Raw genomic sequence first — 22,022 nt, forward strand, 5'->3', positions numbered from 1 at the left:
GAACACGGAGCAAGCCTTACTAGTGCTATCTAATGCGATCGACAAAGCATGGTACAGACACAAAGTGATGACACTGATCTCGTTCGACATCAAAGGCGCCCTCGACGGGGTGAACTGGGTAAGTCTGGATGCCTCGCTACAGGTGACAAGGACCCCAATATCAAGCAAGGAAATAGATTGCCAGCTTCATGAGCTATCGGCACGCCAACATGGGATTTGACAACTTCTGAACCGAGACACAGCCCCGGGCGAACGCAGGCCTGGCGCAAGGATCACCACTCTCGACCTCTCCCATCTTGTTCGCCTTTTTCAACGCCGATCAAAACTTCCAACTTTTCTACATTTTTTAAACGCGAATTAAACGACCAGAACACCATAAATTTCATTAAACTAGGTTTTGGAGCATTTCCTCATGGAATGCCCTTTCTGACCACACACAGAACAGGTGATTTGCCGACGCACAGGAGGTAAAACAGGGAATGTGTGTTCAACATCGGGTTCTGGAGCGGGTGTAGGATCAGATATATATCTCACACTGGCACCTTCCTCGCCACCAACATTGGGAGTAGGATCCGGAAGCTCTGTTAAACTGCCTTTGTGGGATATCTGCTTCTTTGATTTCTCCCTCTTGCTTGTCTGCTTTCTATTCCCCTCCCGTAAAGTTTGATTTCATCCCGCATCAAGATCCTCTCATGAACTAGTTTGACTGACATATTGTAGAACTGTTGAAGATCACGTTTTGTAGGCGAAGAGATCTTATCAGCAGCTGAACTTAGACCAGAACGAGCCTTGCCTAGCCATCTGAGGCATACCGGTAGAGATATTGCTACCTCATGTCGAACCTTGCGAAACTGGTCGATCCGGTAGAGGCGGAGATTGAAGGCGAATGTTCAACTTTGACAGCAACCGATCGGGGTCTAATGGCACTAAACCAGTAGCTGTGAAGGCACTCTGAACTATAGAGTGTTTGAATGAATCGTTACGAGTTTCTAGAAAGATCTCAAGGAAGTCATCTTTCTCGATAGAATCGATGGCTAATCGGGTGTATTCCACAACCCGCCTTCCGTAAGAGCGCTTTAACACCGCAAAACAACCAACATCAAGAGGCTGTAAAAGATGAAAGGCATGCCGAGGCATGCAGATTGGTACAATGTTGTTTTCCTGGCAAATTTTGTCGAATGTCGCGGTGAGATGACTTTTCGTGGCCGTCAAGGACCAAAAGACAATGTTTTCCTTTCGTCTGACTTCCATTTCAGTTGCGGAACGAAGTGTCTTTGGAGCCAATCAACGCCAATTTCATTACTCGTCCAGCCGTTTGGACTAACGTTAAGAGTCCAATGTTTTGGAAGGTAGCCAAGTCATCGTTTCATGAAGTTTTTGCCTATGAAGATAATGTATGGTGGGAGCGCTCGCCCGGAGGCGCAAATTGTTTCAATGACAGTCACCATTCGCGATTGCCAGGTTGCAAAACGCCCCTCCGACCGGTGTAGAGTGACTGTGTAATGATCTTTGCCGTCGCACTCGCTTCCATCGCAAACACTGGCTTGTCTGTAGATATCATCCGAGATGATGCCATATTGAGCAATCATTTTTTCAATAAGCTTGAACCACCCAAGGATGGTATTTGCATCTTCCAGCAAGGCGCGTTTATAGTCATATTTACGAGAGAATCGACTAGAAAGTTGGGGATGTCTTTTGATGTACTCTGTTGGCTAATTCTTGCTAACGGTCTGGGGGGTATGATCTCCACGGTTTTCGCAGCAGCAGCAATGGAGGTAGTCCGGCCATTTTTGATGGCCTTAATTGCTAGCAGGATTCTGCCTTCCTGCTCAACTGATTTCTGAGCTTTTTTACCACGGATTGGCGGCATGCTAGGCGTTTGGAAATAGGAGGTATGGTGAGGAGTAGAGAATTTGACGTGCCTGCCGGAATGACCGGGCTGCCGGAACAATCAGGATACACGTTACAGAATGGCTGAGAATGCTTGAACTTTTGGTATTAAATGACCTGATTGTATGCCCGATTACCCCGCCTTTCAGCACCCGAGGCAGGAAGCCACTGGTACCACTGAGTTTTTGACCTTGGGTACTTTGGCCCACTTTAGGTTTTGGCCGCGATTTAGACTGCCTAGTGCCTACTATATCTGGTTGTTCAAAACTCGCGCATCCTAACGCACTGGTATATACTGTGTTTGAAGTCATTTCAGCACTCTTTTCACGTTTCCGCCAGGCAATATTGAAAGGCGGGATCTAGGCGGCGGAAGTACCCAAGGTCAAATACTCTTGGAACACCACTGTACATCGCTACCCGGCATAATAAATGCCCACCGCCTTCGCAAAGCCTGGAAGGCGGTGGGCAGGGTAGTTGAAAATTACCTTGCTGTTCAACCGTGACCCAAACGTTAAATAGGGATAGAACGCAGGTCGCAACTGAACTGACATACAACGTTGTAGGCGTGAGGATGATCTCATTGCCCCAACTTTTTAATCGATCACCAGAACACATCTTAGAGATCTTCTTCCTCTGCAACATCCAACACAATGACTTTGGCCGAGCAGACCAGTGCGCAGTCATCTTTCAATATGGCGCACGAGCGCGAATTATACAGGTTGGCAGTGCGTCGATGGCCTTTGTTTTCATACTAACTCACCAAGATATCTCCCGCGCGATCACTCCGCATATCCCTTCGCTCCGTTCGATGACGCCAGTCAGAAGAATTTCGTTGCGCAACCATCGCAAGACCATGCCTTAACATCCTTCGCCCAACTAAGTGCTATGAGGCTAGGCGCCCAACGGGCAATGATATCGCTCTTCGATCGCACCCATCAGTATATTCTAGCCGAGGCTACTGGATTACCGGATCTCGATGGTCACGACGACTTATGGTTGGGATGCTGTGTTTTGCCTAACCGGAATAGTGTCTGTAGGGCCGTCGCAGCTCTCCCACTGTCGCAGCCTTCGGATGATCCTGCGATTATTGGGGGCAGCGCCCTCGTAATAACAAACATGAAGGAGAGTGGGCATATCGAAATCTCCAGCTTGGCGGAATGTCTTTCTAGGGCACAGTTCTATGCTGGAGTACCGATTGTTAGTCCTAGGGGGATCACAATCGGGTCATACTGCATCTTCGATACTCAACCTCGGCACTCCGGGCTCGACGAACCATCGATAAGGTTCATGAAACGAATGGCCGCGACCGTCATGGAATACTTGGATTTGGTGCAAGCGAAAAGCCAGCATACTCAGGCTAAAAGAATGATTTTGGGTCTGGGGAGTTTCGTAGAAGGCAAGACTACGCTCCGCGATTCATGGCTTGAGGCAAAAAATGAGCAAGATGCTTCTACAGGTCAACAATCTGGCGAGATTGTGGAGGGACAGTTGAATAAAGAACAGCAAGACCTACAAGAAGCACAAGATTACTCTCCATCCCGACAACATCCATATCGCCCCTTTGAGAAAGGGCATTTGCCGGACCTTCCCCATATCTCACATGATGCCGTGGAGAGTCCCGGCTCGGCGGCCACAACCCCCGTCTCAGTGACCAAATTTTCCAGCAGCAATCCACGATATTTGGAACAAAGTGAACCGAAGACGGATATGAATCAACAAGAGAAGGCAACGTTCCGAATCTCTGTCTCGAGCGACAACATACCGGATGAAACGGGTTCAGTCTCTTTGCAGAAGATATTCTCTCGAGCGGCGAACCTGATTCGAGAATCTCTTGAAGCGGAAGGCGTTGCCTTCCTCGATGCGAGCATGGACTCTTACGGTGGGCGTGTGGGGGATGAGCGCGGTAAAGCGCGAAAAGCGCGGGCAGGAGATGAGACAGCAAGCAGTGCGGACAGCACCGACTCAGGAGGTTGCGAGAGTGCGCCAAGCATCAGGGTTCCTTCTGCTCCGAGTTCTGAGAAAGACACTACCACCTGTCAGACCCTGGGTTCTTCAACTTCACAATCCTCCACCATTAATGATGAGTCAAGGTTTGGTTCGAAGTCAGGTAATGAATGTGCGCTTCGGGGGTCTGTCTTGAAAGCTATGTTGAATAGGTACCCCCATGGTAAAATTTTCAATTACAACGAGAGTGGGGTATTATCCGATGACAGCAGCAGTGGCAATTCCCCCGGGACCTCAACACAGATATCGGGGTCTGAAACCAAAAAGAGAATACAGAAGCCACACCACAGACGGGATGCCAATAATCTGATCAAGGTGCTCGAGGGCGCCCGGAGCATTATCTTCTTGCCTCTGTGGGATTCCCACAAATCGAGATGGATTTCTGGTATTCTTATCTGGACTAGTTCTCCCAAACGGTTCTTTACATCTGAAAACGAACTCGCGTACCTTCGTGCCTTTGGCAATAGTGTCATGGCCGAGGTCCACCGACTGGATGTGGAGATGGCGGAAAAAGCCAAGACCAACCTGGTTAGCAGCATCTCGCATGAATTGAGAAGCCCACTGCATGGCATCCTCGGAACTTCAGACTTGTTAGGCGACACATTCATGAATGCACTTCAACAAGGAATGGTTCACACGATCGAGTCTTGTGGACGTACCCTCCTTGACACTTTGAATAACTTGCTCGATTTCACTTACATTAGAAAGTCCAAGATCAATTATGGAACAACACATAGACCTGGCGAGGATCCAGGTCAGGATCGAGTAAAACTGAAGCACAACCGGCGCGGCAGTTGCGAGATTGGCTATGCGGCCGTCCAGCTAGATGTTATTTTAGAGGAAGTGGTGGAGAGCGTCTTTGCGGGTCATAGCTTCTACCATCACCAACGTGCACAGCCTCGGTCTGTGAACAAGGGAGAAGAGTCAGACACAGTTGTCCTTCCATCCAAGCAAGTGACCGTCATTTTGGATATCCATGAGGCCGCAGAATGGAACTTCTTCACACAGTCTGGTTGTTGGCGCCGCGTTTTAATGAACGTCTTCAGCAATGCACTGAGTTATACCACTTCAGGTTTCATTTATGTGGGGCTGAAGGCTGCCGAAGTACCTCGTCCAGGAAGCCAGGACTCTGCTCAGTCTGAAGATCCCAATAGCCAATATATGGTCACCTTGACCGTCAAAGACACAGGCCAGGGCATTGATGCGAATTACCTGCGAGGCGGCTTATTCACACCCTTCTCACAAGAGGATGCCCTGGCCTCTGGAACTGGACTGGGATTGAGCATTGTTCGCCAAGCGCTTGCTTCTCTTCGCGGTTCTATTGAAGTTACCTCCGAGAAGAATCGAGGAACTGAGATATCCATCGAAGTTCCTATGAGGCATGCCACAATACCAGATACGTCTGATAGATCTTCACCGAGCGCAGCGTACGATTTCGTCAGGGATCAAGCCAAAGGTAAAACAATCGGTCTGGTTGGATTTGGCTCATCGCCTGCATGCGAGCAAGACGCCACTCTCTACAGTTCTTTGGAGCGACTCTGCCATGACTGGTTCCATCTCACGGTCAAGAAGGTGTCTCTTCAGGGCGGGGATACCGCCCCCTGTGACTTCTATCTGATGGTGCATACTGATCTCGACAGTCCAGACGTGAAAGAGAACCAGTCGCTCATTCTTGATCAGGCGAGTAAGTTCTCGCCGCTGGTGATAATCTCTCGGTCTCCTGAGACTGCGCACAATTTGTGCGCGCGTGCCATGAGCCAAAACCAAGAATCTGTTGTTGAGTTCATAAGCCAGCCTTGTGGACCGTGCAAACTCGCGAAGGCTTTGGGGCTGTGTATCCGTCGACTGGATGGTCAAGGTTCCATCAACACCGAGGAGACGCGTTGGGTTGAAATGCCAGAATCTTCTCACCTACCGCTTGACATTGGACCAAGAACCGCACCAGACGGCAGAATGAAAATCAGCAAACGACCTACGGAAGATATCATAGTAAACCAGGATAACGAAAGCTCTAACACCTCTTCCAAAGGTCGAATTGAGAAGGATGTTCCTGCCCCACAGAGAGAAACTTCGTCCTCGGGGATTGTTTCAGAGGAGACATCAGGCAGCTGCCGTCCGTCGGTATTACTGGTCGAAGACAACCCTGTCAATCTGAAAATCCTTGTTGCCTATATGAAGAAAGAAGATTTGAATTACACGACAGCAACGAATGGACTGGAGGCCGTACGGGAATTTGAAGCTAGTCCTGGGAAGTTTGGAATGATTCTTCTAGGTATGTCAACATTCCCTTGTTTTCCAACCCTTATCTAACAAGATTAGACCTCTCGATGCCAGTCATGGATGGGTTTGTAGCCAGTCAAAGAATTCGGCAGTTTGAAAGGGATCATCTCAAATCAACTCCTTCCTCAAAGCCAGCCTGGTACCCGGTGACCATCGTGGCTTTGACAGGGTTGGATAGTGATGATGCTCAGCGGGAGGCATATGTATCTGGAATCGATATCTATCTGAAAAAACCGGTTAGTCGGCAGAACATACACTCCCTGCTTGAGACGCTCGGTGCGTGATATAGCGACGGGGGACGGTTCACGAGATCCAGATAGTAACGAAATCAGTAAATATGATATACTTGTACAAGGAAGCCTTGTTTGATTTTCAAGTGTGTTGATCAGTAAAATGCTCTAGTTATATCTTCGCTTGCATGATGTGCTATTCTGATATAATAGCATGTTGATGGCGAGATTAGGACCGAGTCAAAAAGAACACCAAACTACGCTGCTATCAGACATGCCCAACAGAATTTTGTTCAAAGGATGGGCACTCTGCCCCTGTATCCTGAAGTGCTTCGTATTTTGATAGGGATGGTCCTGGCGTTGTTTTTGAAGTTACTTGATGCTGGGCCCTTTGCCGCGATTTTGACCTGAGCTCCCTAGAGATTGGAACCCGCATTGCTTTTTAGCGCTGCGCTGATGCACAAGACATATTGCGACATGTGACTAGCCAGTCAATCTCCTTAATGTCCCACTTGCGGCGCGAAGCCCTGCGGGATTCCAAACTAGCCATATTCGCTCGAAGTTCGGACTACACCCCTTCTCTCCATAAAAGCCATATGAACCTGTGTCATTCTTTTTTTGGCTTTGTGCAGAATATTGACGCGGAATCTTCCTAATATTCTCATGCATCCCTTCACGGCGTTTCGCCAGTCGCCCTGGGCATTTCCATCCGCCCTTCCATCCCGAATCGACCCGTCCTTGGTGATCGAAGAGAACTCTCCCTACTACAAATCAGCCTATTGTTTATCCGGAGGGGATCGGTGAAATACTTAACGACCGATATCAGATTCCGGCCAAGCTTGGCCACGGAAGCAGATCGAGTGTGTGGCTTGCAAGGGACTTTCACCAGTTCGTATTGACCTAATCACATTCTGAGGTACGTATTGACGGTCCAGGCGGCGCTGGTCGAACGAGCGATATGTGGCTCTTGAATTAACTCCAATAATTCCCACGCACGATAAACTGCTGCTGGTGGCGCTGAGCTGGAGGTGCTGCAGCATATAACGAGAGCGAACCGTCAACATGAGGGTTGGCGTTTCGTTCAAAAATTACTTGACTCGTTTTCTGTTTAGGGAATCTGAGGGAGTCATGTATGTCTTGTCTTCGAAGCTTTACGTGAGTCACTGGGAAAATTTGCCAACGATGGCAAGATCGCGTGATGCCACCGAGATCTTTAAAAAAAACTCCAAGAAATACTCCAAGCGCTTGATTATCTCCACATTGAATGTCATATCATTCATACCGGTAAGAATTCTTATTTGTGTTAGTTAACAATATGGTTCTCATTCAGAAGAAACAGACTTAAAACCGGATAACACAATGGTACGCCTGGAAGATCGTGACCTCTTATCCCAGAATGCTCGAGATGAGTTTTGAAACCCCACTACCTCAGAAGCATTGCAGCGATGGACGCATCATCTATCTATCCCGTAAGGACTATGGACCGCTTAAGGACATTATCGGACTGATTGAAGTCGTCGACTTTGACATAGCAGTCCAAGGTGATAACCTTCAGGACGGCTGTATCCAGGCGGAGGTATATCGTGCGCCAGAGGTCATCCTTGACAGAGGGTACACGTATAGTGCTGATATATGGAGTCTGGGAGTTATGGTACACAGTGTCTCCCCCTCAACAACATACTAGCACAGACAACTAACCATTAAATGAAGCTATGGGATTTTCTAGAAGGACGAACACTGTTTAAATCAATTGATCCACGCACGATTGAAGTTATTGATGAAGAAACGCATCTTGCATATATACCGTCGCTTTTGGGTCCTGCCCCTTAGACTTTGTTTGCCGCGGCAAGAGGACATCAATGTTCTATACGACTGCTGGTAAGTGGATCTTTCAATTGAATAGTTATCTTATCCCTATTACTAACACTACATTTCAGGCACACTCAAAAAGGAAGACCTTGTCCCTAGTAACTTTAGCTTTGAAAGCACCGTCTCCAAGTTTGATGGGGAAGAAAAGAGGATGTTTATTAGCTTCGTCAACCGGATGACCAAATGGAAACCCGAAGAACGAAGTACGACGAAGGAGCTACTACAGGATGCATGGCTTCATAACGAAAATGAAGAAAGCACAGTTTAGGTTGGCCATTGGGACGTCAGAAAATAGGTTGAATTCTGGATTAACATCGATAATTCCAATGTTGAAGAATGAAGGTGAGGACATTCCGGCAAGACCTTTTTGTGTTGAGAAGAGACTTTTGCTGATTTATATGGCTCGAGGAAGAGGACTTATAGAGTAAATTCAAATAGAGTAGTTTGGGGAACTATAGGTGCAGAGTGAGGAGAATTATATCTATTCATGCTTTCGGGGGACGAAAGGTCTAGGCAACGCCGCGAGATTGCCGTTTAATTGATCTAAGGTGATTGGAATTACTCCTTTTTCCCTCAAAATCATTTATGTACAATACCCGCTGACAGAATAGATTGTTGATTATTTTAGTGCTTCATCTGTGATAACCAGCCGCTGGTTTAGTATTTTCCGGCTCATTTACAGCAGGTTCAGTCAGCCTATAGGAGCTGGCAGCAGTCGGGGTCGTTTGCTCTAGGTCCTCGTTTATTTCGATTTTGGATCCCAAAAATGCTTGCACGTAGCTTGGTAGAAGCAATAGAAGCGAGATAGGGGAGAAGCACTCCATGGGGCCAATTTGCCAAACGAATTCAAATCATATAGACGAGCACGTGGTAACAGCATCAATGGAGAGGTTTCGAACTTAAGTTGGTGCTTCTTCATTCAACCCAGGAGGTTATAAAGCGACATATCTCAACTGTCCAAGGTGGCTATCAATTGCGCCTGGTCATTACCAAAGATCTAGCCATGGTGAGTACCCGCCCCTCTCCCTGGTGACGATGGTATGCTCACATCAGAAGCCCGCCCCGATTCCTATCCAAATCCTGTACGGTCCGGCAAAAATTGCTTTGGAGGCAATGCTCTTCTTGAGAATTGCATCTCCGTCACTCTTGGAACGGAGGTACTCGGAAAACCTCAGCCAAGATGCTAGAATATTGCTAGATGTCTCCAACACTTTGAGAAGCAGAAGACCCCAGGAACCTTGTCTCCAAAATGACTTACACCTCCACGTGAGAAATATATTACCCGGTCTTAGTCATGGTAGTGTCCTGATGCTAGCGCTGATGACTTGGCATTTTGATGCTTCATCTTCTGAAGCATCACAGGGCTTGATTATTTTCTTGAGATGGCCTTACGATAGTGAAGTGAAGAGAATGCTACGGGCTCGATATCGAAGCATAATGTGTGAAATGGACTCTCCAAACTTCGACTTTTTGCTCGTCCTGAATTGAGCCTTATATAGTGATCGGTGCAAGTGAGAAATATGAAATGAATTATATCTGCTTTGCTCAACAGTAACCGAGCTTTTTGAAGCGGTTACAAATATCTTCGAGACAACCCTTGTACCAGTCCTTTAAAACGTTGTGGATCTCATATCCGAGAACTTTCGCAAGTTTGCACCTTTTTGCATATTCCTGCAGGTATTTGGGCTGAAGGTGCTGGTAACAAAGCGCTTTCTTTGAGTCGAGATCTTCCACCGGTTGTTGCAAAATAATCGGATCATCGCCGCTCAGAGGAACGAAGTTTGTAATCCATACTTCCCCAAAACCCCTGAAATACCGACCTCAAGCACCGCAAGATCCACTAGGAATGCTTCATTCGTGATGCCATGGTCACCCTGGGCTTGATACTGATCGCGAAGGTCTTGAAGAGCAATGGCATCAAAAACTCCATCGTTGAGACCCCTTCTTTTGATGTCTTCCATAAGTGTGAGTCCATTGGGGGAAACCAAATTCGCACGGTCTTTTTTGGTTAGAGATTGATGTTAATGAGGAGGAAAGGGTAACACACGTGCAAAACGAATTGGCTCTGAGTCTCTAGCAGATACACCAGAGCCTGAACCAGCAGAAATGATAGGCTGCTCTTTCGACATATTTGCTTCCAAAAAACCGCTCAACGAATCTCGGTTGGGGTCTGGATCTCCGAACAGAACTGTCTCGCGCGAACTTCCTGGAGAGAAGAGCCGGGTCATACAATCTGAAAGTAAACAACGAAGTTCCGGCAGGCTCAAGCAGACCATAGTCTCAGACATGAAGTCTTAGCATAGGTAGAAATAGATATCGGGCTACGTTTGAAGCGACTGTCTCTTTTAATATGATGTACCTCATGTTTGACGAGATTGCGGCGGAGATACTGACTTGGAAGCATCCATTTTGCGGGCCATTGCGGTAAGCGTTCAGCGATGTCAATAAGACGTTGTTGAATTAGAAAAAAAGAGGCAGATCAATTAGAAACAAATCTTCTTTGGTCATGCAAACGTAGCTATTACTGCTATTGAAGGTCTGCGGGTATCTATGTATCGGAACCTGCTGTTCTTAAGAAAATACGGGTCAATCATATCGATGTACACTGTATTACTTTAAGCTTTGACGACGAGTGGGTCCAAAAAGCTCAGGCGGTATTCCACTCTGGGCTCTAACATTTGGTGCCAATCGTTAGAACCCAAAATCGAATAGCGACTTCCTGCTGTGTTGTGGTGAGCACATCACCTTGCTGGACTCCCCGGGCATAACATAAGCCAAAAAGGGCTATATTCGGCCTCGGAACCGTGGTTCTGTCCCTCACTCAGCTGCGACTACCTCACCATCATGACTTGCTTCAAGGAAGGACCGACCTGTGTACCAAACCATTCCAACCCCCTTTCTCTGGTGTAGGTTACTCCAAACACATCCCTCTCGATAAAACACAACTGACCAAAATATGACTGAACCAGATCCCGAGCGTGAGGCAATGCCACCGCCACCCTCGCCAGGCGGCCGAAGACAATCATCTGAGCTCAGTTCGCCCTCACGTCGCCTCATACCGCTAGGTCACTTGCATCTAGGCACACAAATTCTTCCTCTGCCATGTCGTTGGCATCAACTGAGTCTTGTGTGAAATCTGACGTCTTTTCGACTGCCACAAAAACTGAGATCAAACGGCTCGCTGGAAATTACTGCTGGGTGTGTCAGTCTACAGACCCTCAGATCTGCCATGTGATCGAAAAGAAGACAAGCAGGTGCATGATACTATTGCTGCTGGTTCAGCTGGAATATGGCTAACCATGTTTGGATAGGTGGACCTTTGGTTGAACGCGGGCCTTATCGACTTCAGCTTGACGTCGGCAGCAAATGGGATCCCGCTCTGTGGAAGCTGTCACATGCAATTTGATCGAGATCACGACCCAGGTGTCATATTCATACCGACCGACTTGCAGTACTTTATCGATTTTGAACATGATTATAGAAAGCGGAGATCTACCACTAGCAGCGTTCTTGATCGAAAGGTCCCGACGAGTGTCATGTACAAGGACCATTTCATGAAGAACAACAAGATCTCAGAAGGTGCGACTAGTGGACTCTACCGTCGAATTTTTCTTAAAGATTACCTACACCCAGGCCTTATCTCTCCGGAGGAGCTCGGCGTTACGACTTCCAAACAGTGGCATGGGGCACCAATTGCAACGTTGCGACGAGGCATTATGGCCCTCGGGAGTCCGAGGATCACCTCCCTTGACGAAGAAACAGTCAATCAACTGCAGACACTTCGTGATCTATACTTCCGGCCGACAGAAAACAATTTAGTCAACATCCGGAGCAGTCGACCCCCACCAGACCATCAAGGCGAGAAGCGACCCGCGGATGGTGACAAGGGGCAACTTGAAAGCAAGAGGGTTAAACAGGATCCGACCAGGATGGATAAGCCCGAGGACACAGATGGCAACAACTTCAACCACCAGCAGAACCGCCGCCGGGCTTTCAAAGACGAGTGGGTTTTAGGACCCGATCTAACCACGCAAGAAGTCATTTGTCGCTATGCTCCTGTATTTGCTCATTATTGGCGGCTCTACCAGTTCATCGCTATGCTCCTATGCCTGGTCTCTCTGCATTGCGCCGAGACTATATTTTCTTTTTCTTATTCCCTTTGTGGCCACAACGTTTGCCAAGTTGTAACACGGTGTTCCGGTCCGGTCACTGGACGGCAACTCAGCTGCCTACGGCGGCAGAAAGCCACTCCCATTAAGTCCTCTTCTATTGCTCTTCTTTTACCCTGTAGTCTAGTCTTCAATTGAACAATTTGATATGAATTCCTAGTTTTCACTCTAGATCTTAACTTCCAAGTTGTGACCACGACATTCTCGATAAGGCTAGAAGTGCCACTCTCGTTCATGTTTTATTGAGTGACCAACGTAGGGAGTATACTTCTGCAGAACCCATTTTGGGTCGGAACCTGGATCACTGCCGGGCCCGGAAGGGCTCCCCATGCGAGGATCGGCAACGCAGGCGTGCTATCATTACATCACCTTGGTTAATCTGAGGGCATCAGGTAGGATCGATGGTGATAGTCTCGACAGAACATAACTATACTCCAGAGCTGCGTGATGATTGCTTACCACTAAAATCTTCCAATCGTACTCTGACACAAAGCGATTAGGCGAAGGGAAGGCTAACAATGGAGGAAAGAATAGCCAGATAAACAACATAGATGTCGAAATATGCAGGTAGCCAATGCGTGGACGCTGGGATAGTAGCGCGATGAACACATTATTGCCCACTTCTCTCTTATACCGACGATCATCTTGCGGCCTCTTTCAGAGCTAGTACCTAGTTCTGTCACATCAGCAACCGTCTCCAGCATCGTTTCGCATAATCCACTAGTATTAACATATCCGAAGCTTAAAGTCTTGATCACGAACTTCAGGAGTGGTATTAGTCACTATCTTCCTATCAAAAGAGACCATTAATGCCCCCGCCTCGTATCACCGTAGCGCGCGAATTTTTACGCAACAGGTACTGCAATTTCCACCTAATGCTGTCCCGGTGCTTCCTCTTGTACAAGGCGTATGGAGATCCGAAAGGACACAGCACCATGCAAACAGAAGAGCAAATGGCTTACCTCTGCCGTGCCATCGCCGCGAAGGCTATCGACGCAAATGCGCTTCACTGGGTTCCCAGTCGAACCCAAGACTGGAATTCTGCTTGGTATCTGTTCCAAGCTCGTATGGTTCCGCTCCTTTCCATCGCCATGGCTGTACCCTCCAACCTCGGAGCACTTGGTTCTGACGACGTCATATCCTGGCACTCAATACAAGTTCGATGTGCTATGACAAGAATCAGTTTCAATCAAAGGAAGCCTCATTGGAGTGCCCTTACCTTGTATCGAAGTCCTCTTTCCTTTTTATCTTCGTGGGCAGGTACGACAGCTCCGATTCTTGCTCCGGTGAAGAGGTACAGCTGGAGAGTAAATAAGATGATGACCTTGAGCAACCCTGGTATGAAGCGGCGATGATCTGTCTGCCACAGAGATGCAACCGTTCTGAGGAAATCTTTCCTGGCAAAGGAATGGTTTGGGGACTCGATATTTTCAATGATGCCTTCTGCTGTCAATGACCTCTTGATCCACTGCTTTGTGGTTAGTGTTGACTAGTGCCAAAGAAAGAAGGAGAGAGAATCAGCCTCACATTAAATATTTCCTTCCGATCCTCCAGAGCAACGCTCATTTGTCTCTCCTCTTCGAGGCCACCAAAAAATCGCTCCGCGAACGACACCACAGATTTTGCTACTGGTCGTCCATTCTTACTGAGTCGTCCTTGGGCGGAATGAATGTACCAACGCACAAACTCCTTGATAAGCTTATGACTCGGAGGGCTGGAATTTGCGCCCGTTCCGTGGCCTCGTATCCCGTTTTGCTCGACTCATTTGGGATCAGTGGCATCACAATTGAAAGACCTTACTCCTTCCATAGTTCAGCGTGTTCCTTGTACATCCTCTTGGTCTTTTCGATCCTCTTGTCTTTGTCTCGAATCGCATCTTCATGTGCATGTGCTCCGAAGACATATCCGCTCTTCTCCAACCGCTCACGGCGCTTCTTCTTGGCGAACTCGTCTCGCTGTGCAAAAAATTGTCGCCTACCCATCACAGATTGGAAACTCAAGAGAGCGTCACGATAGGACACAGATGTCAAAGCATGGGAAGAGAGAAGGTGAGCAGAATGGATTGACCAGAGAGGACTTCAAGCTTCAATTTATATTTTGGGCGTAAGGCACAAGCAACTCTAGACAGGCAGCAACAAGAACTTTTTCATGATCCACCTCATGGCAGATGAAAAGCTGTATCTGTGACTTTGCGTCATCATTTTCTTGACGCGTTTCTTTTGTGAGGGTGGGTGGAGAACGAGAAGAAAGAGGTGAGCTGGAGCATACCTAGACCACTTCAAAGAAATGAGGGTATGATTAGGGCCATCAAGAAAAAAAATACACAAGATAAACAGCATTGTGGGACCCGAGCGCTCCTTTGGGTATGGTCTGAGCATGGTCTGAGTGCTCAGTAGATGCCTCTGATGATCCTCTGAGTAATCACTGAGCGGACAGTGAGCACTTAGTGAGCGCTCAGTGCGCGGTCATTGGACATCAGTGATTTATCACGTGATGGCTCTGGGCAGCTCAGTGACCCGGAGTCCGGACTGAAATCTACTCAGTGAGCCTGACTCTGAGCGCCCTCATAAAAGCGGCGGCAGCTTAGATAGGAAAGCCCCGCCCGGCAGAGGAAATCCGCTACATAGAATGGCCTAGGTAGTTCCATGTGCTCTCGTCAACTCTTATAAAAGCCAGGTACTTTCCAGAGCGGATTTGATGGTTCATTCAATCTCCTCGTTCATTATTCATTGAGAAAATCAAAACTATCTCCCAAACACGCCTCGATATCTGTTACTCGGTTTCATCAAGCCGAACCCATCAACGAACTGTCTACTGTCAACATGGTCAAATACTACTTTTACCAGGCCTGGTCCCAAAAACCGAAAAGCGTACACGCCAGTTGATGACCTTGGCCTACCAGACTGCAAGAGATAGAAACATGTACCCCAAAGCAATCCTTATCAGGCAGGTTGAGATCTCAAGGCCGCTCATACTATATTTTTTTATGGGGCCATCAGAAGTTGTTCATTTGACTACGTGCTAACGAAATGGTAGGTCCGATGTCCACCCTACCACTATTATTAACGGCATATGAACGAAAGATCCGTTGGGGCTACACGCTACTCTCTGCTATAAAGATGAGGATCAGCTCCTTCGGGGTACACATGTGACTAGTCATCGCTATGTGAAGGACCGAGTCACAATGGAATTTGTTCGAGCAACGCACCACCCGGAGAAGTCTGGTTTGACGAAGCGATCAAAAGATAAGACTGTTTGGCCACCTGAAGACGAGCTTGTTGCTGCACCCGAAATTACCTATAGTCATCTTCCAACTGGATGGAAATAGGGACACTTGAATGACCTGTGAGGCCGCAGAAGAGCTCATTGCAGTACTGGTCATATGCTTAGAGGAGAATTATGTACCCGAAACGTTCATACAGAAATGCTATTGATTTGCATCGTGATCTAGAACAGTCAGCGGAACTTGTATCCAAATCTTCAAGCCGAGTTCCACAACCACTAACCTTCTCGATATACCTAGCTCCAACCAGTAGGCCATCAGCATCTTGAAACTCACGCTCGTCCCCAAAGTCGGCATTATCAGGGTCCAAACAGGTCAAACAGGTCACTACTACCTCTGAAAAGCGGGATCCCATTCTAGCCTTCAGTTCCCCACGCGCCAGGAAGAGAAGTCGATCTTTAAAAGACGATATCTCAAGGTCTGCTCCGAGAAAGTCGGATCGAGATTCGCCCATAGGGCTACCATCGTCTCCGACAAATATATTCTCAGAGTTATAGTCCACAAAATTCTCCCATAACCCTATCTCCAGTAGGCAGACTCCCAGACTGTAAATATCATGCTGCATGATATAGTCTTCCGTTGGAGCCGAGCCCATGCGACTGGGATGTTGATACAGGCACGTTTTCCAAGGTAAATTACCTTTGCGCAAGGTCATCCCTTCGGCAGTTCTGAAGCTGTCGAATCCGACCAAGAACGCTGCACTGGATGATGGCGCATCCTTCGTCATGATCAATATGTTTTCTGGGCGGATATCCTTGTGCACAAAACCAAATGTATGAATGGAGCCGACGGATTTTGCCAAGTCCCTGGCCAGCTTGAACCGATCTGATAAAGAGTCTGGTTGGCGGCGGTCACTCAAGGATCTTCGAAGACTGCAAGGTTTCATGTATCCGGGGGTAAGCGGAAGACAAACGTGAAAGCCGGGGCGCCTTTGGCAGCTGAGCCACTGTTATGTCTAATCACACCTTTGCACTTCAGTAGGCCGAACTCAAGTGGGTTGGAATGAGCAAGCTTGCGTGCGAGATCTCTGATGTCTCTCTCGAATCTTTTGGCGTTAGCTCCTGGGATGGGTTGAATGGTTTCGATGATGAGTGAATTTTCTGTATTATCCCTTCTACCCTCCTTTGCTGAGGATAAGGGTATATGCTCAAAGCGAAGATTCTCCAGTCCATCCTCCGACAACCAGATGGGTGTTTTGCTCGATCGAGCAGGATCAAGCGCAGTTCTCAATGACTGAGCTGATGATACCGGCGCACTGACGGCCTCTGATGAAGCATTCCGATACGAATCTAGAGCGTCGTCTATTTGAGGTGTTGCAGCTTTCAGTATCATATACCACGATGGATCAAAGATCTGCTGCCAAAGCTCCAGCTCCTGGATAGACTTGTCGATCTTCTGCTGAACCAAGGCGTACTTCAAGCGCTGTACCCGGACTTGGTCATTCTCGGGGCCAATTTTCTTCAAGACCGATTCAATATTATCAACCGCTACACTGAGCTTTGAACGAAGGAGCTGCAATGTCTCGTGTTGAATGGCGCAAAACTCCTCACCAAGAGAACCGGATTTGGCGGCCTTCGACAGCACCTCCAATTGGATTTTGGTTCGGAGCCAGTAGTTCTCAATTCGAATTCTTCGCTCATTGAACTCAGTATGAGCGTGTCGGAATGCAGAGCATCTCTGAACGAAAATGGTACCGTATCTATTGGCACTTTAGCATAATGATTGGCAAACGCACAGTCTGAACTCTGACTTACTTCAGACAGAGGTCCACTAGTGAGATGATCGAAACAGGATCAGCCATGGCGAACTTAGGTATTGCGAGAAGAGCAGAGCACAGAGGAGAAGATAACTATGCTGACGGGCCGACGGGGCGGGCCGCGGGGTAAACTAGGCCAGACCCCTTCAGTCGATACTGGCTAATAATAACTACTACTGCACCCGCTCAAGACAGGGATTACTAGTACTAGGTTAGGAAGGATATCAATCAGATGATCGCCAGGATTGTCTACTTTGAAACTTAATTTATTGTTTTCCCAACCGAAACCAGTCGCAGCTTCGTCTCTGTGCATAAGCCTTCATTTTACTTTACTAATTTTCATGGTGATAACTATGCTTTACCACCTTGTTGATTGTTAGCCAACGCTTTGGATTTCTCCATGGTCGAAATCTGCAGCTGAACATTTGCTTCAACTTGTGGAATGTCTATACCACTCGATACTGAATCCAAGTTGCTCTGGCTCTCCCAAAGAAAGCATATGAAGAAGTCCGCACTTCTCCAGGTTCTGACAGAATGTTTTTTTCGAAGAGAAATCCTCTGCTGAGCCGTGTGGTCCGATGCCACCGCTATAGCCATCCGATTCTCCACCATTAGCTTCTTCAGGCTTGGTTGCCTCTCTGGTGCCACAAAGCACGAAAACCCACCAAGATCTGAAACATTTCCACAAACCGCGAATAACGCGGCCTATAACCGTACGCCATTGCGGGGTGGATAATTTTTCGGCTTCGGTGTCTCTCCAGTTGTTTCCTCCAGGAAGGAGCGTCTCGGTGTGTGCGGCCAATTCCGCAATCGTGGCATATTTGTTGTGCCAACATTTGATGATGATGTCGTCAATTAACGGATCACCATCTAACTTCGGAAATTCCATGTTCTGTAGTAACTCCACAACTTTGCGTCCATGCTCTTTAGGATCCTCGGTAAGACGTCGATCTCCGTAAACCTCAAAGCCGTAGTTTATGAGGTAGTACAAGGAGCCCAAGGCAAATTGTTCGGTTCGAGGACCTAGGAAACCGGAACTCCCACGTCGTCCTTGATCCTGCTCGTCGCTGTTGAGTATTCGTCCATACGGGGCCATGCAAGCTTCAAAATCCGACCCAATTTCAGCCGTACAATCAAAATCTGACAGTTTTAATCGGTTGCGATCGAGTAAAATGTTTTCGGGTCGTAGGTCGCCATGTGCGAGACTAAGCGATTCTAGAAAAGCAACGGCTTGAGCGAGGTCGCTCATCCATTCCTTTCGTAGGGATAGAGGTTCCAGTTTCTCCACTTTAGTAACAACAGCTGTTTGCTGGTCGCGAGTATGGTTATTTTGTATTCTCGAACAGAGGGTTACATCTAATGAGGCTGTTAGTAGACACAATTGTCAAACACCAATGAGGGTCGCACCTCGCATGTACTCCATGAAGATCCCGTTGTCCGCGTAGAGGAAACACTGTACTATGGAAGGGCAGGGCGGATGTTGAGAAAAGATCTCATAGATCTTGAGTTCCTTCCGAAATTGCTCTCTCTCAAAGTCGCCAGATTCTGGGACCTTTACGACAATGCGAGGATGGACCTCATAGACAAAGGAGATGGCTCCCTTCCAGACCCAGTGCACATCAGGGAACTGCTGCCGGATATCCATAATAGGGATAAAATAGGAAAAAAAAAGAAGACGTGCAGAAACGAATGTTGCTGAGAGTATGAGGGAGGTGAGCAGAGAGAAGAAAAGGGGCCAAGGGAGGTTGGATAGTAGTGTTGTGTGGCACACGAATTCAAGTGTCGATAGGGGTTAAGGAGTCTCTGCGAAAGCAGGCTTGAGGATCAGGCTAGTGACTCTGGACTCTGCGTAGCTGATCATGCAACCTGGTGGCGAAGTGGATGGAGAGAAGAGGCAACAGTGAAGGACGAGGCGACAGTCTGTCGGGTTAGCCGTTTGCTTAACGGTCGTCAACAGGTAGGGGATAGGAAAGTGGGTAGATTCAAAAGTGTGTACTCATTGCTTCAATGTCAGATTCCCTAAGAGCATCAATACAACCGCGTGAGATGCTTCAACATGTCCAAGGCGCGACGGCAACGCTACGATATACCCCGTACTATGTACACTACAATAGGATTGAGACCAAGGATAAAGTTTACATCTTCTCCAAGCGCCCGGACAAGCCGAACAGTTGATGAAAAAGTGGTCGCGTCGATCGGGGGCAGTGTAAGCCCGATGACACTGTGCAACGAGGCATGCGCAAGCACAGAGGCCAAGTCGCGGGGTCCAAAAATAGGAATAATCAAAGTGTTTCCAAGACGGAAACTTTCAGAGATTAAACTGAAAAGAACAGATACTACACTTGATCTAAGCCAATAGGCAAAGAGAGCTGAAGAAGAAAGAAAAGAAGAGGAAGTTCGGGGGATCGAGCAAGATTATATAGCCATTTGTGGGCACGTGATTATTGACGGGCCACTAACCGATTTAGGAAGCGGAGCCCCCCCTTACACCACAAATTGAGCTTCAGGTATCTTTTGTATGCTACTCCCATACGAAAGATACATTTACCACCAGGCTTGGCTGCGGAGGACCCATTCACACTCGATCCATGGATGGCATCTCGAAATCAAGATGTCAACTTCGTATCGACATTTCTGACTGTCATAATCATTAATCTGGGTATACTTAAGGTCGAGCACATGGTCTACACTCTACAGGCATTGTCTACAAGAAACCAGTACTACAAGTAAGTAACCACCATATGAAACTGAGAGTCCTGGAGGCCCAATGCTCACTGGACAACTTCCTCAAAGGCACACCGCGACTGAGTCTACACAATAGCAGTGCGAATGCGGAGATTCAATATGGACAAATTGCCTTCCATTCTATTCAATGGTATCAGCACAGTATTGTCTGCTGCAGAAATTCAAAGTAGGCCTCCTCATGTTCATGTCCAAAAGACAAACAAGACAAACATCTAACTAGGCCCGGCTTGATGCTGTTATTAGTCATCAAGTACCCGCCCGCGGGCCCGAGTGACGTTGGTTAATCCCCGCGGGAAACGAAGTTAGCTTCTTCATATGCTGGCTTTCACCATGGCCACCCCTAGGCTGCCCTTTCTGTATCCGAATTTAATGCGAACAGTACGATCATGCGCACCCAGCACATACCGCTCACTGCGAATTCCGTACAAAACCAATCATCGGTTCCATACAAGCCGTCGGTGCGAGCGCGATTCCTATCAGAAGCGCTATGGTCCAGCTGTCGAACCGAGTGCCACCTCCCCGCTGGGTCGAAAAGAGGGATCCCCTGATCAGGTTCAAGGTTCCCCGGAAGATGGAAACGAGGTTTTGAAATCATCTGAGCAGGGGAAAGCCGCGCCGGAAGAATCACAGCCGGAACCACCACGACAACCCGAGAAAGACACCGCAGAGACCGATACCTCCGCAACGCCGGCTCTAGATAAATTGGATGAACCAGAAACAAAGGACCAACACACCCCTCCTACAGACCGGGAACCGCATGAGGAGAAGCCAACGGAGTCCGAGGGCGGCGAAAAGGAACAGGTCTCGGCTACTCCATCGGCCCCTTCCGGAGGCTCGTCGGAAGAAGGTGCGGACACCTCTTCGTTCGCAAAGCAGACTCCCTTCGATGATGTCCTTCATATGCCCTCGCCGTCTGTCTACCTAACGCCAACCGGAGGACCCCCCGGGTCCGACAACCGCCCCCCACATTTGTCCCCGGCACCTTATGTGCACCATTTCGATACATACTCGTTGGTTCAGGATCTTACAAAAGGAGGGTTCAGCAAGGATCATTCGACTACTATCATGAAGGCCGTGCGGGCTATCCTGCAGAATAATCTCGATTTGGCCAGACAGTCCCTCACTTCCAAATCCGACGTCGAGAACGAAGAATATCTGTTCAAAGCAGCTTGCTCCGAGCTCCAGTCGTCGCTTCAGACAGCCCGCAACTCGGAAATACAGCATCAGCGCTCGTCGCGTACGCAGATCCAGCACGAAACGGATATCATTTCGCAACGTCTCAGCCAGGAACTTGCTGGTCTGAGAGACGATATTAAGGGCATGTTCAATGATCATAAGATGACTACACGGGAGCAACAGCGGCATATCGATACCTCTGTTCAGGAGCTGAACTACAAAATCACCGTGTCACTTAACAGTGATGGAAAGAGCGAGATCGAAGGTCTTCGATGGATTTTGACCAGGCGTGCCGCTTCGACGGTTGCTATCTGTGCTTGTAAGTGGAGCTCTTCTCCTCAGTTGATTCTTTACTAATGTTAATAGTCATGATCATCGTCTTCTTGAAGTATGCCTCCACTCGCAAGGGCCCGGAGCCCAAGCAAGTCAAGGAAGCAGAGAAGCCGGTCGTCACTAAAGAAGCTGTCATTGAAACACGATCGACCCAAGATGCTGCCATCCAAGCAGACATTCCTCCTGAAGCGCATCTTGGAGAATCGCTTGGTTAGGTCTCCGCATATATTTCTGACGCCTCGGACATTTTCTTTGCGTTTCCCATTTGTTATCCTCCTCTCCCCCTG

General features: G+C 48.0%; 10 protein-coding genes across 10 annotated transcripts; 6 read left to right on the top strand and 4 right to left on the bottom strand.

Annotated features, from left to right (window-relative positions):
* Positions 1-2,540: 2,540 nt before the first annotated feature.
* Positions 2,541-6,458, top strand: N7515_004177 (hybrid sensor histidine kinase/response regulator; the record flags this gene model as incomplete). Its single annotated transcript, XM_056664921.1, has 3 exons — positions 2,541-2,608; positions 2,655-6,166; positions 6,214-6,458. The coding sequence occupies 3 exons, from the start codon at positions 2,541-2,543 to the stop codon at positions 6,456-6,458; spliced, it is 3,825 nt and encodes a 1,274-aa protein (XP_056523978.1).
* A 609-nt stretch (positions 6,459-7,067) lies between these two features.
* Positions 7,068-7,448, top strand: N7515_004178 (uncharacterized protein; the record flags this gene model as incomplete). Its single annotated transcript, XM_056664922.1, has 3 exons — positions 7,068-7,204; positions 7,231-7,296; positions 7,340-7,448. 3 exons carry the CDS (start codon positions 7,068-7,070, stop codon positions 7,446-7,448), a joined length of 312 nt encoding a protein of 103 aa, XP_056523979.1.
* Positions 7,449-7,466: 18 nt separating this feature from the next.
* On the top strand, positions 7,467-8,234 carry N7515_004179 (uncharacterized protein; the record flags this gene model as incomplete). The annotated part of the gene is made up of 3 exons (XM_056664923.1): positions 7,467-7,688; positions 7,780-8,055; positions 8,115-8,234. 3 exons carry the CDS (start codon positions 7,467-7,469, stop codon positions 8,232-8,234), a joined length of 618 nt encoding a protein of 205 aa, XP_056523980.1.
* A 29-nt stretch (positions 8,235-8,263) lies between these two features.
* N7515_004180 (uncharacterized protein) lies at positions 8,264-8,541 on the top strand (the record flags this gene model as incomplete). The annotated part of the gene is made up of 2 exons (XM_056664924.1): positions 8,264-8,282; positions 8,342-8,541. The coding sequence occupies 2 exons, from the start codon at positions 8,264-8,266 to the stop codon at positions 8,539-8,541; spliced, it is 219 nt and encodes a 72-aa protein (XP_056523981.1).
* A 1,498-nt stretch (positions 8,542-10,039) lies between these two features.
* N7515_004181 (uncharacterized protein) lies at positions 10,040-10,402 on the bottom strand (the record flags this gene model as incomplete). The annotated part of the gene is made up of 2 exons (XM_056664925.1): positions 10,040-10,272; positions 10,321-10,402. The coding sequence occupies 2 exons, from the start codon at positions 10,400-10,402 to the stop codon at positions 10,040-10,042; spliced, it is 315 nt and encodes a 104-aa protein (XP_056523982.1).
* An 827-nt stretch (positions 10,403-11,229) lies between these two features.
* On the top strand, positions 11,230-12,580 carry N7515_004182 (uncharacterized protein; the record flags this gene model as incomplete). Its single annotated transcript, XM_056664926.1, has 3 exons — positions 11,230-11,308; positions 11,481-11,527; positions 11,585-12,580. The coding sequence occupies 3 exons, from the start codon at positions 11,230-11,232 to the stop codon at positions 12,578-12,580; spliced, it is 1,122 nt and encodes a 373-aa protein (XP_056523983.1).
* Positions 12,581-13,706: 1,126 nt separating this feature from the next.
* Positions 13,707-14,424, bottom strand: N7515_004183 (uncharacterized protein; the record flags this gene model as incomplete). Its single annotated transcript, XM_056664927.1, has 3 exons — positions 13,707-13,910; positions 13,970-14,156; positions 14,243-14,424. Coding segments are annotated over 3 exons (573 nt in total), but the record flags the coding sequence as incomplete, so codon positions are not given.
* Positions 14,425-15,856: 1,432 nt separating this feature from the next.
* On the bottom strand, positions 15,857-17,526 carry N7515_004184 (uncharacterized protein; the record flags this gene model as incomplete). Its single annotated transcript, XM_056664928.1, has 4 exons — positions 15,857-15,889; positions 15,949-16,597; positions 16,639-17,424; positions 17,480-17,526. 4 exons carry the CDS (start codon positions 17,524-17,526, stop codon positions 15,857-15,859), a joined length of 1,515 nt encoding a protein of 504 aa, XP_056523985.1.
* Positions 17,527-17,911: 385 nt separating this feature from the next.
* N7515_004185 (uncharacterized protein) lies at positions 17,912-19,126 on the bottom strand (the record flags this gene model as incomplete). The annotated part of the gene is made up of 2 exons (XM_056664929.1): positions 17,912-18,837; positions 18,889-19,126. 2 exons carry the CDS (start codon positions 19,124-19,126, stop codon positions 17,912-17,914), a joined length of 1,164 nt encoding a protein of 387 aa, XP_056523986.1.
* A 1,430-nt stretch (positions 19,127-20,556) lies between these two features.
* N7515_004186 (uncharacterized protein) lies at positions 20,557-21,950 on the top strand (the record flags this gene model as incomplete). The annotated part of the gene is made up of 2 exons (XM_056664930.1): positions 20,557-21,721; positions 21,769-21,950. 2 exons carry the CDS (start codon positions 20,557-20,559, stop codon positions 21,948-21,950), a joined length of 1,347 nt encoding a protein of 448 aa, XP_056523987.1.
* Between the last annotated feature and the right edge of the window lie 72 nt (positions 21,951-22,022).

The sequence above is a fragment of the Penicillium bovifimosum genome, assembly GCF_028826915.1.
Source record: "Penicillium bovifimosum strain IBT 22155 chromosome Unknown utg000003l_segment0_segment0, whole genome shotgun sequence".
Taxonomy (NCBI): Eukaryota; Fungi; Ascomycota; class Eurotiomycetes; order Eurotiales; family Aspergillaceae; genus Penicillium; species Penicillium bovifimosum.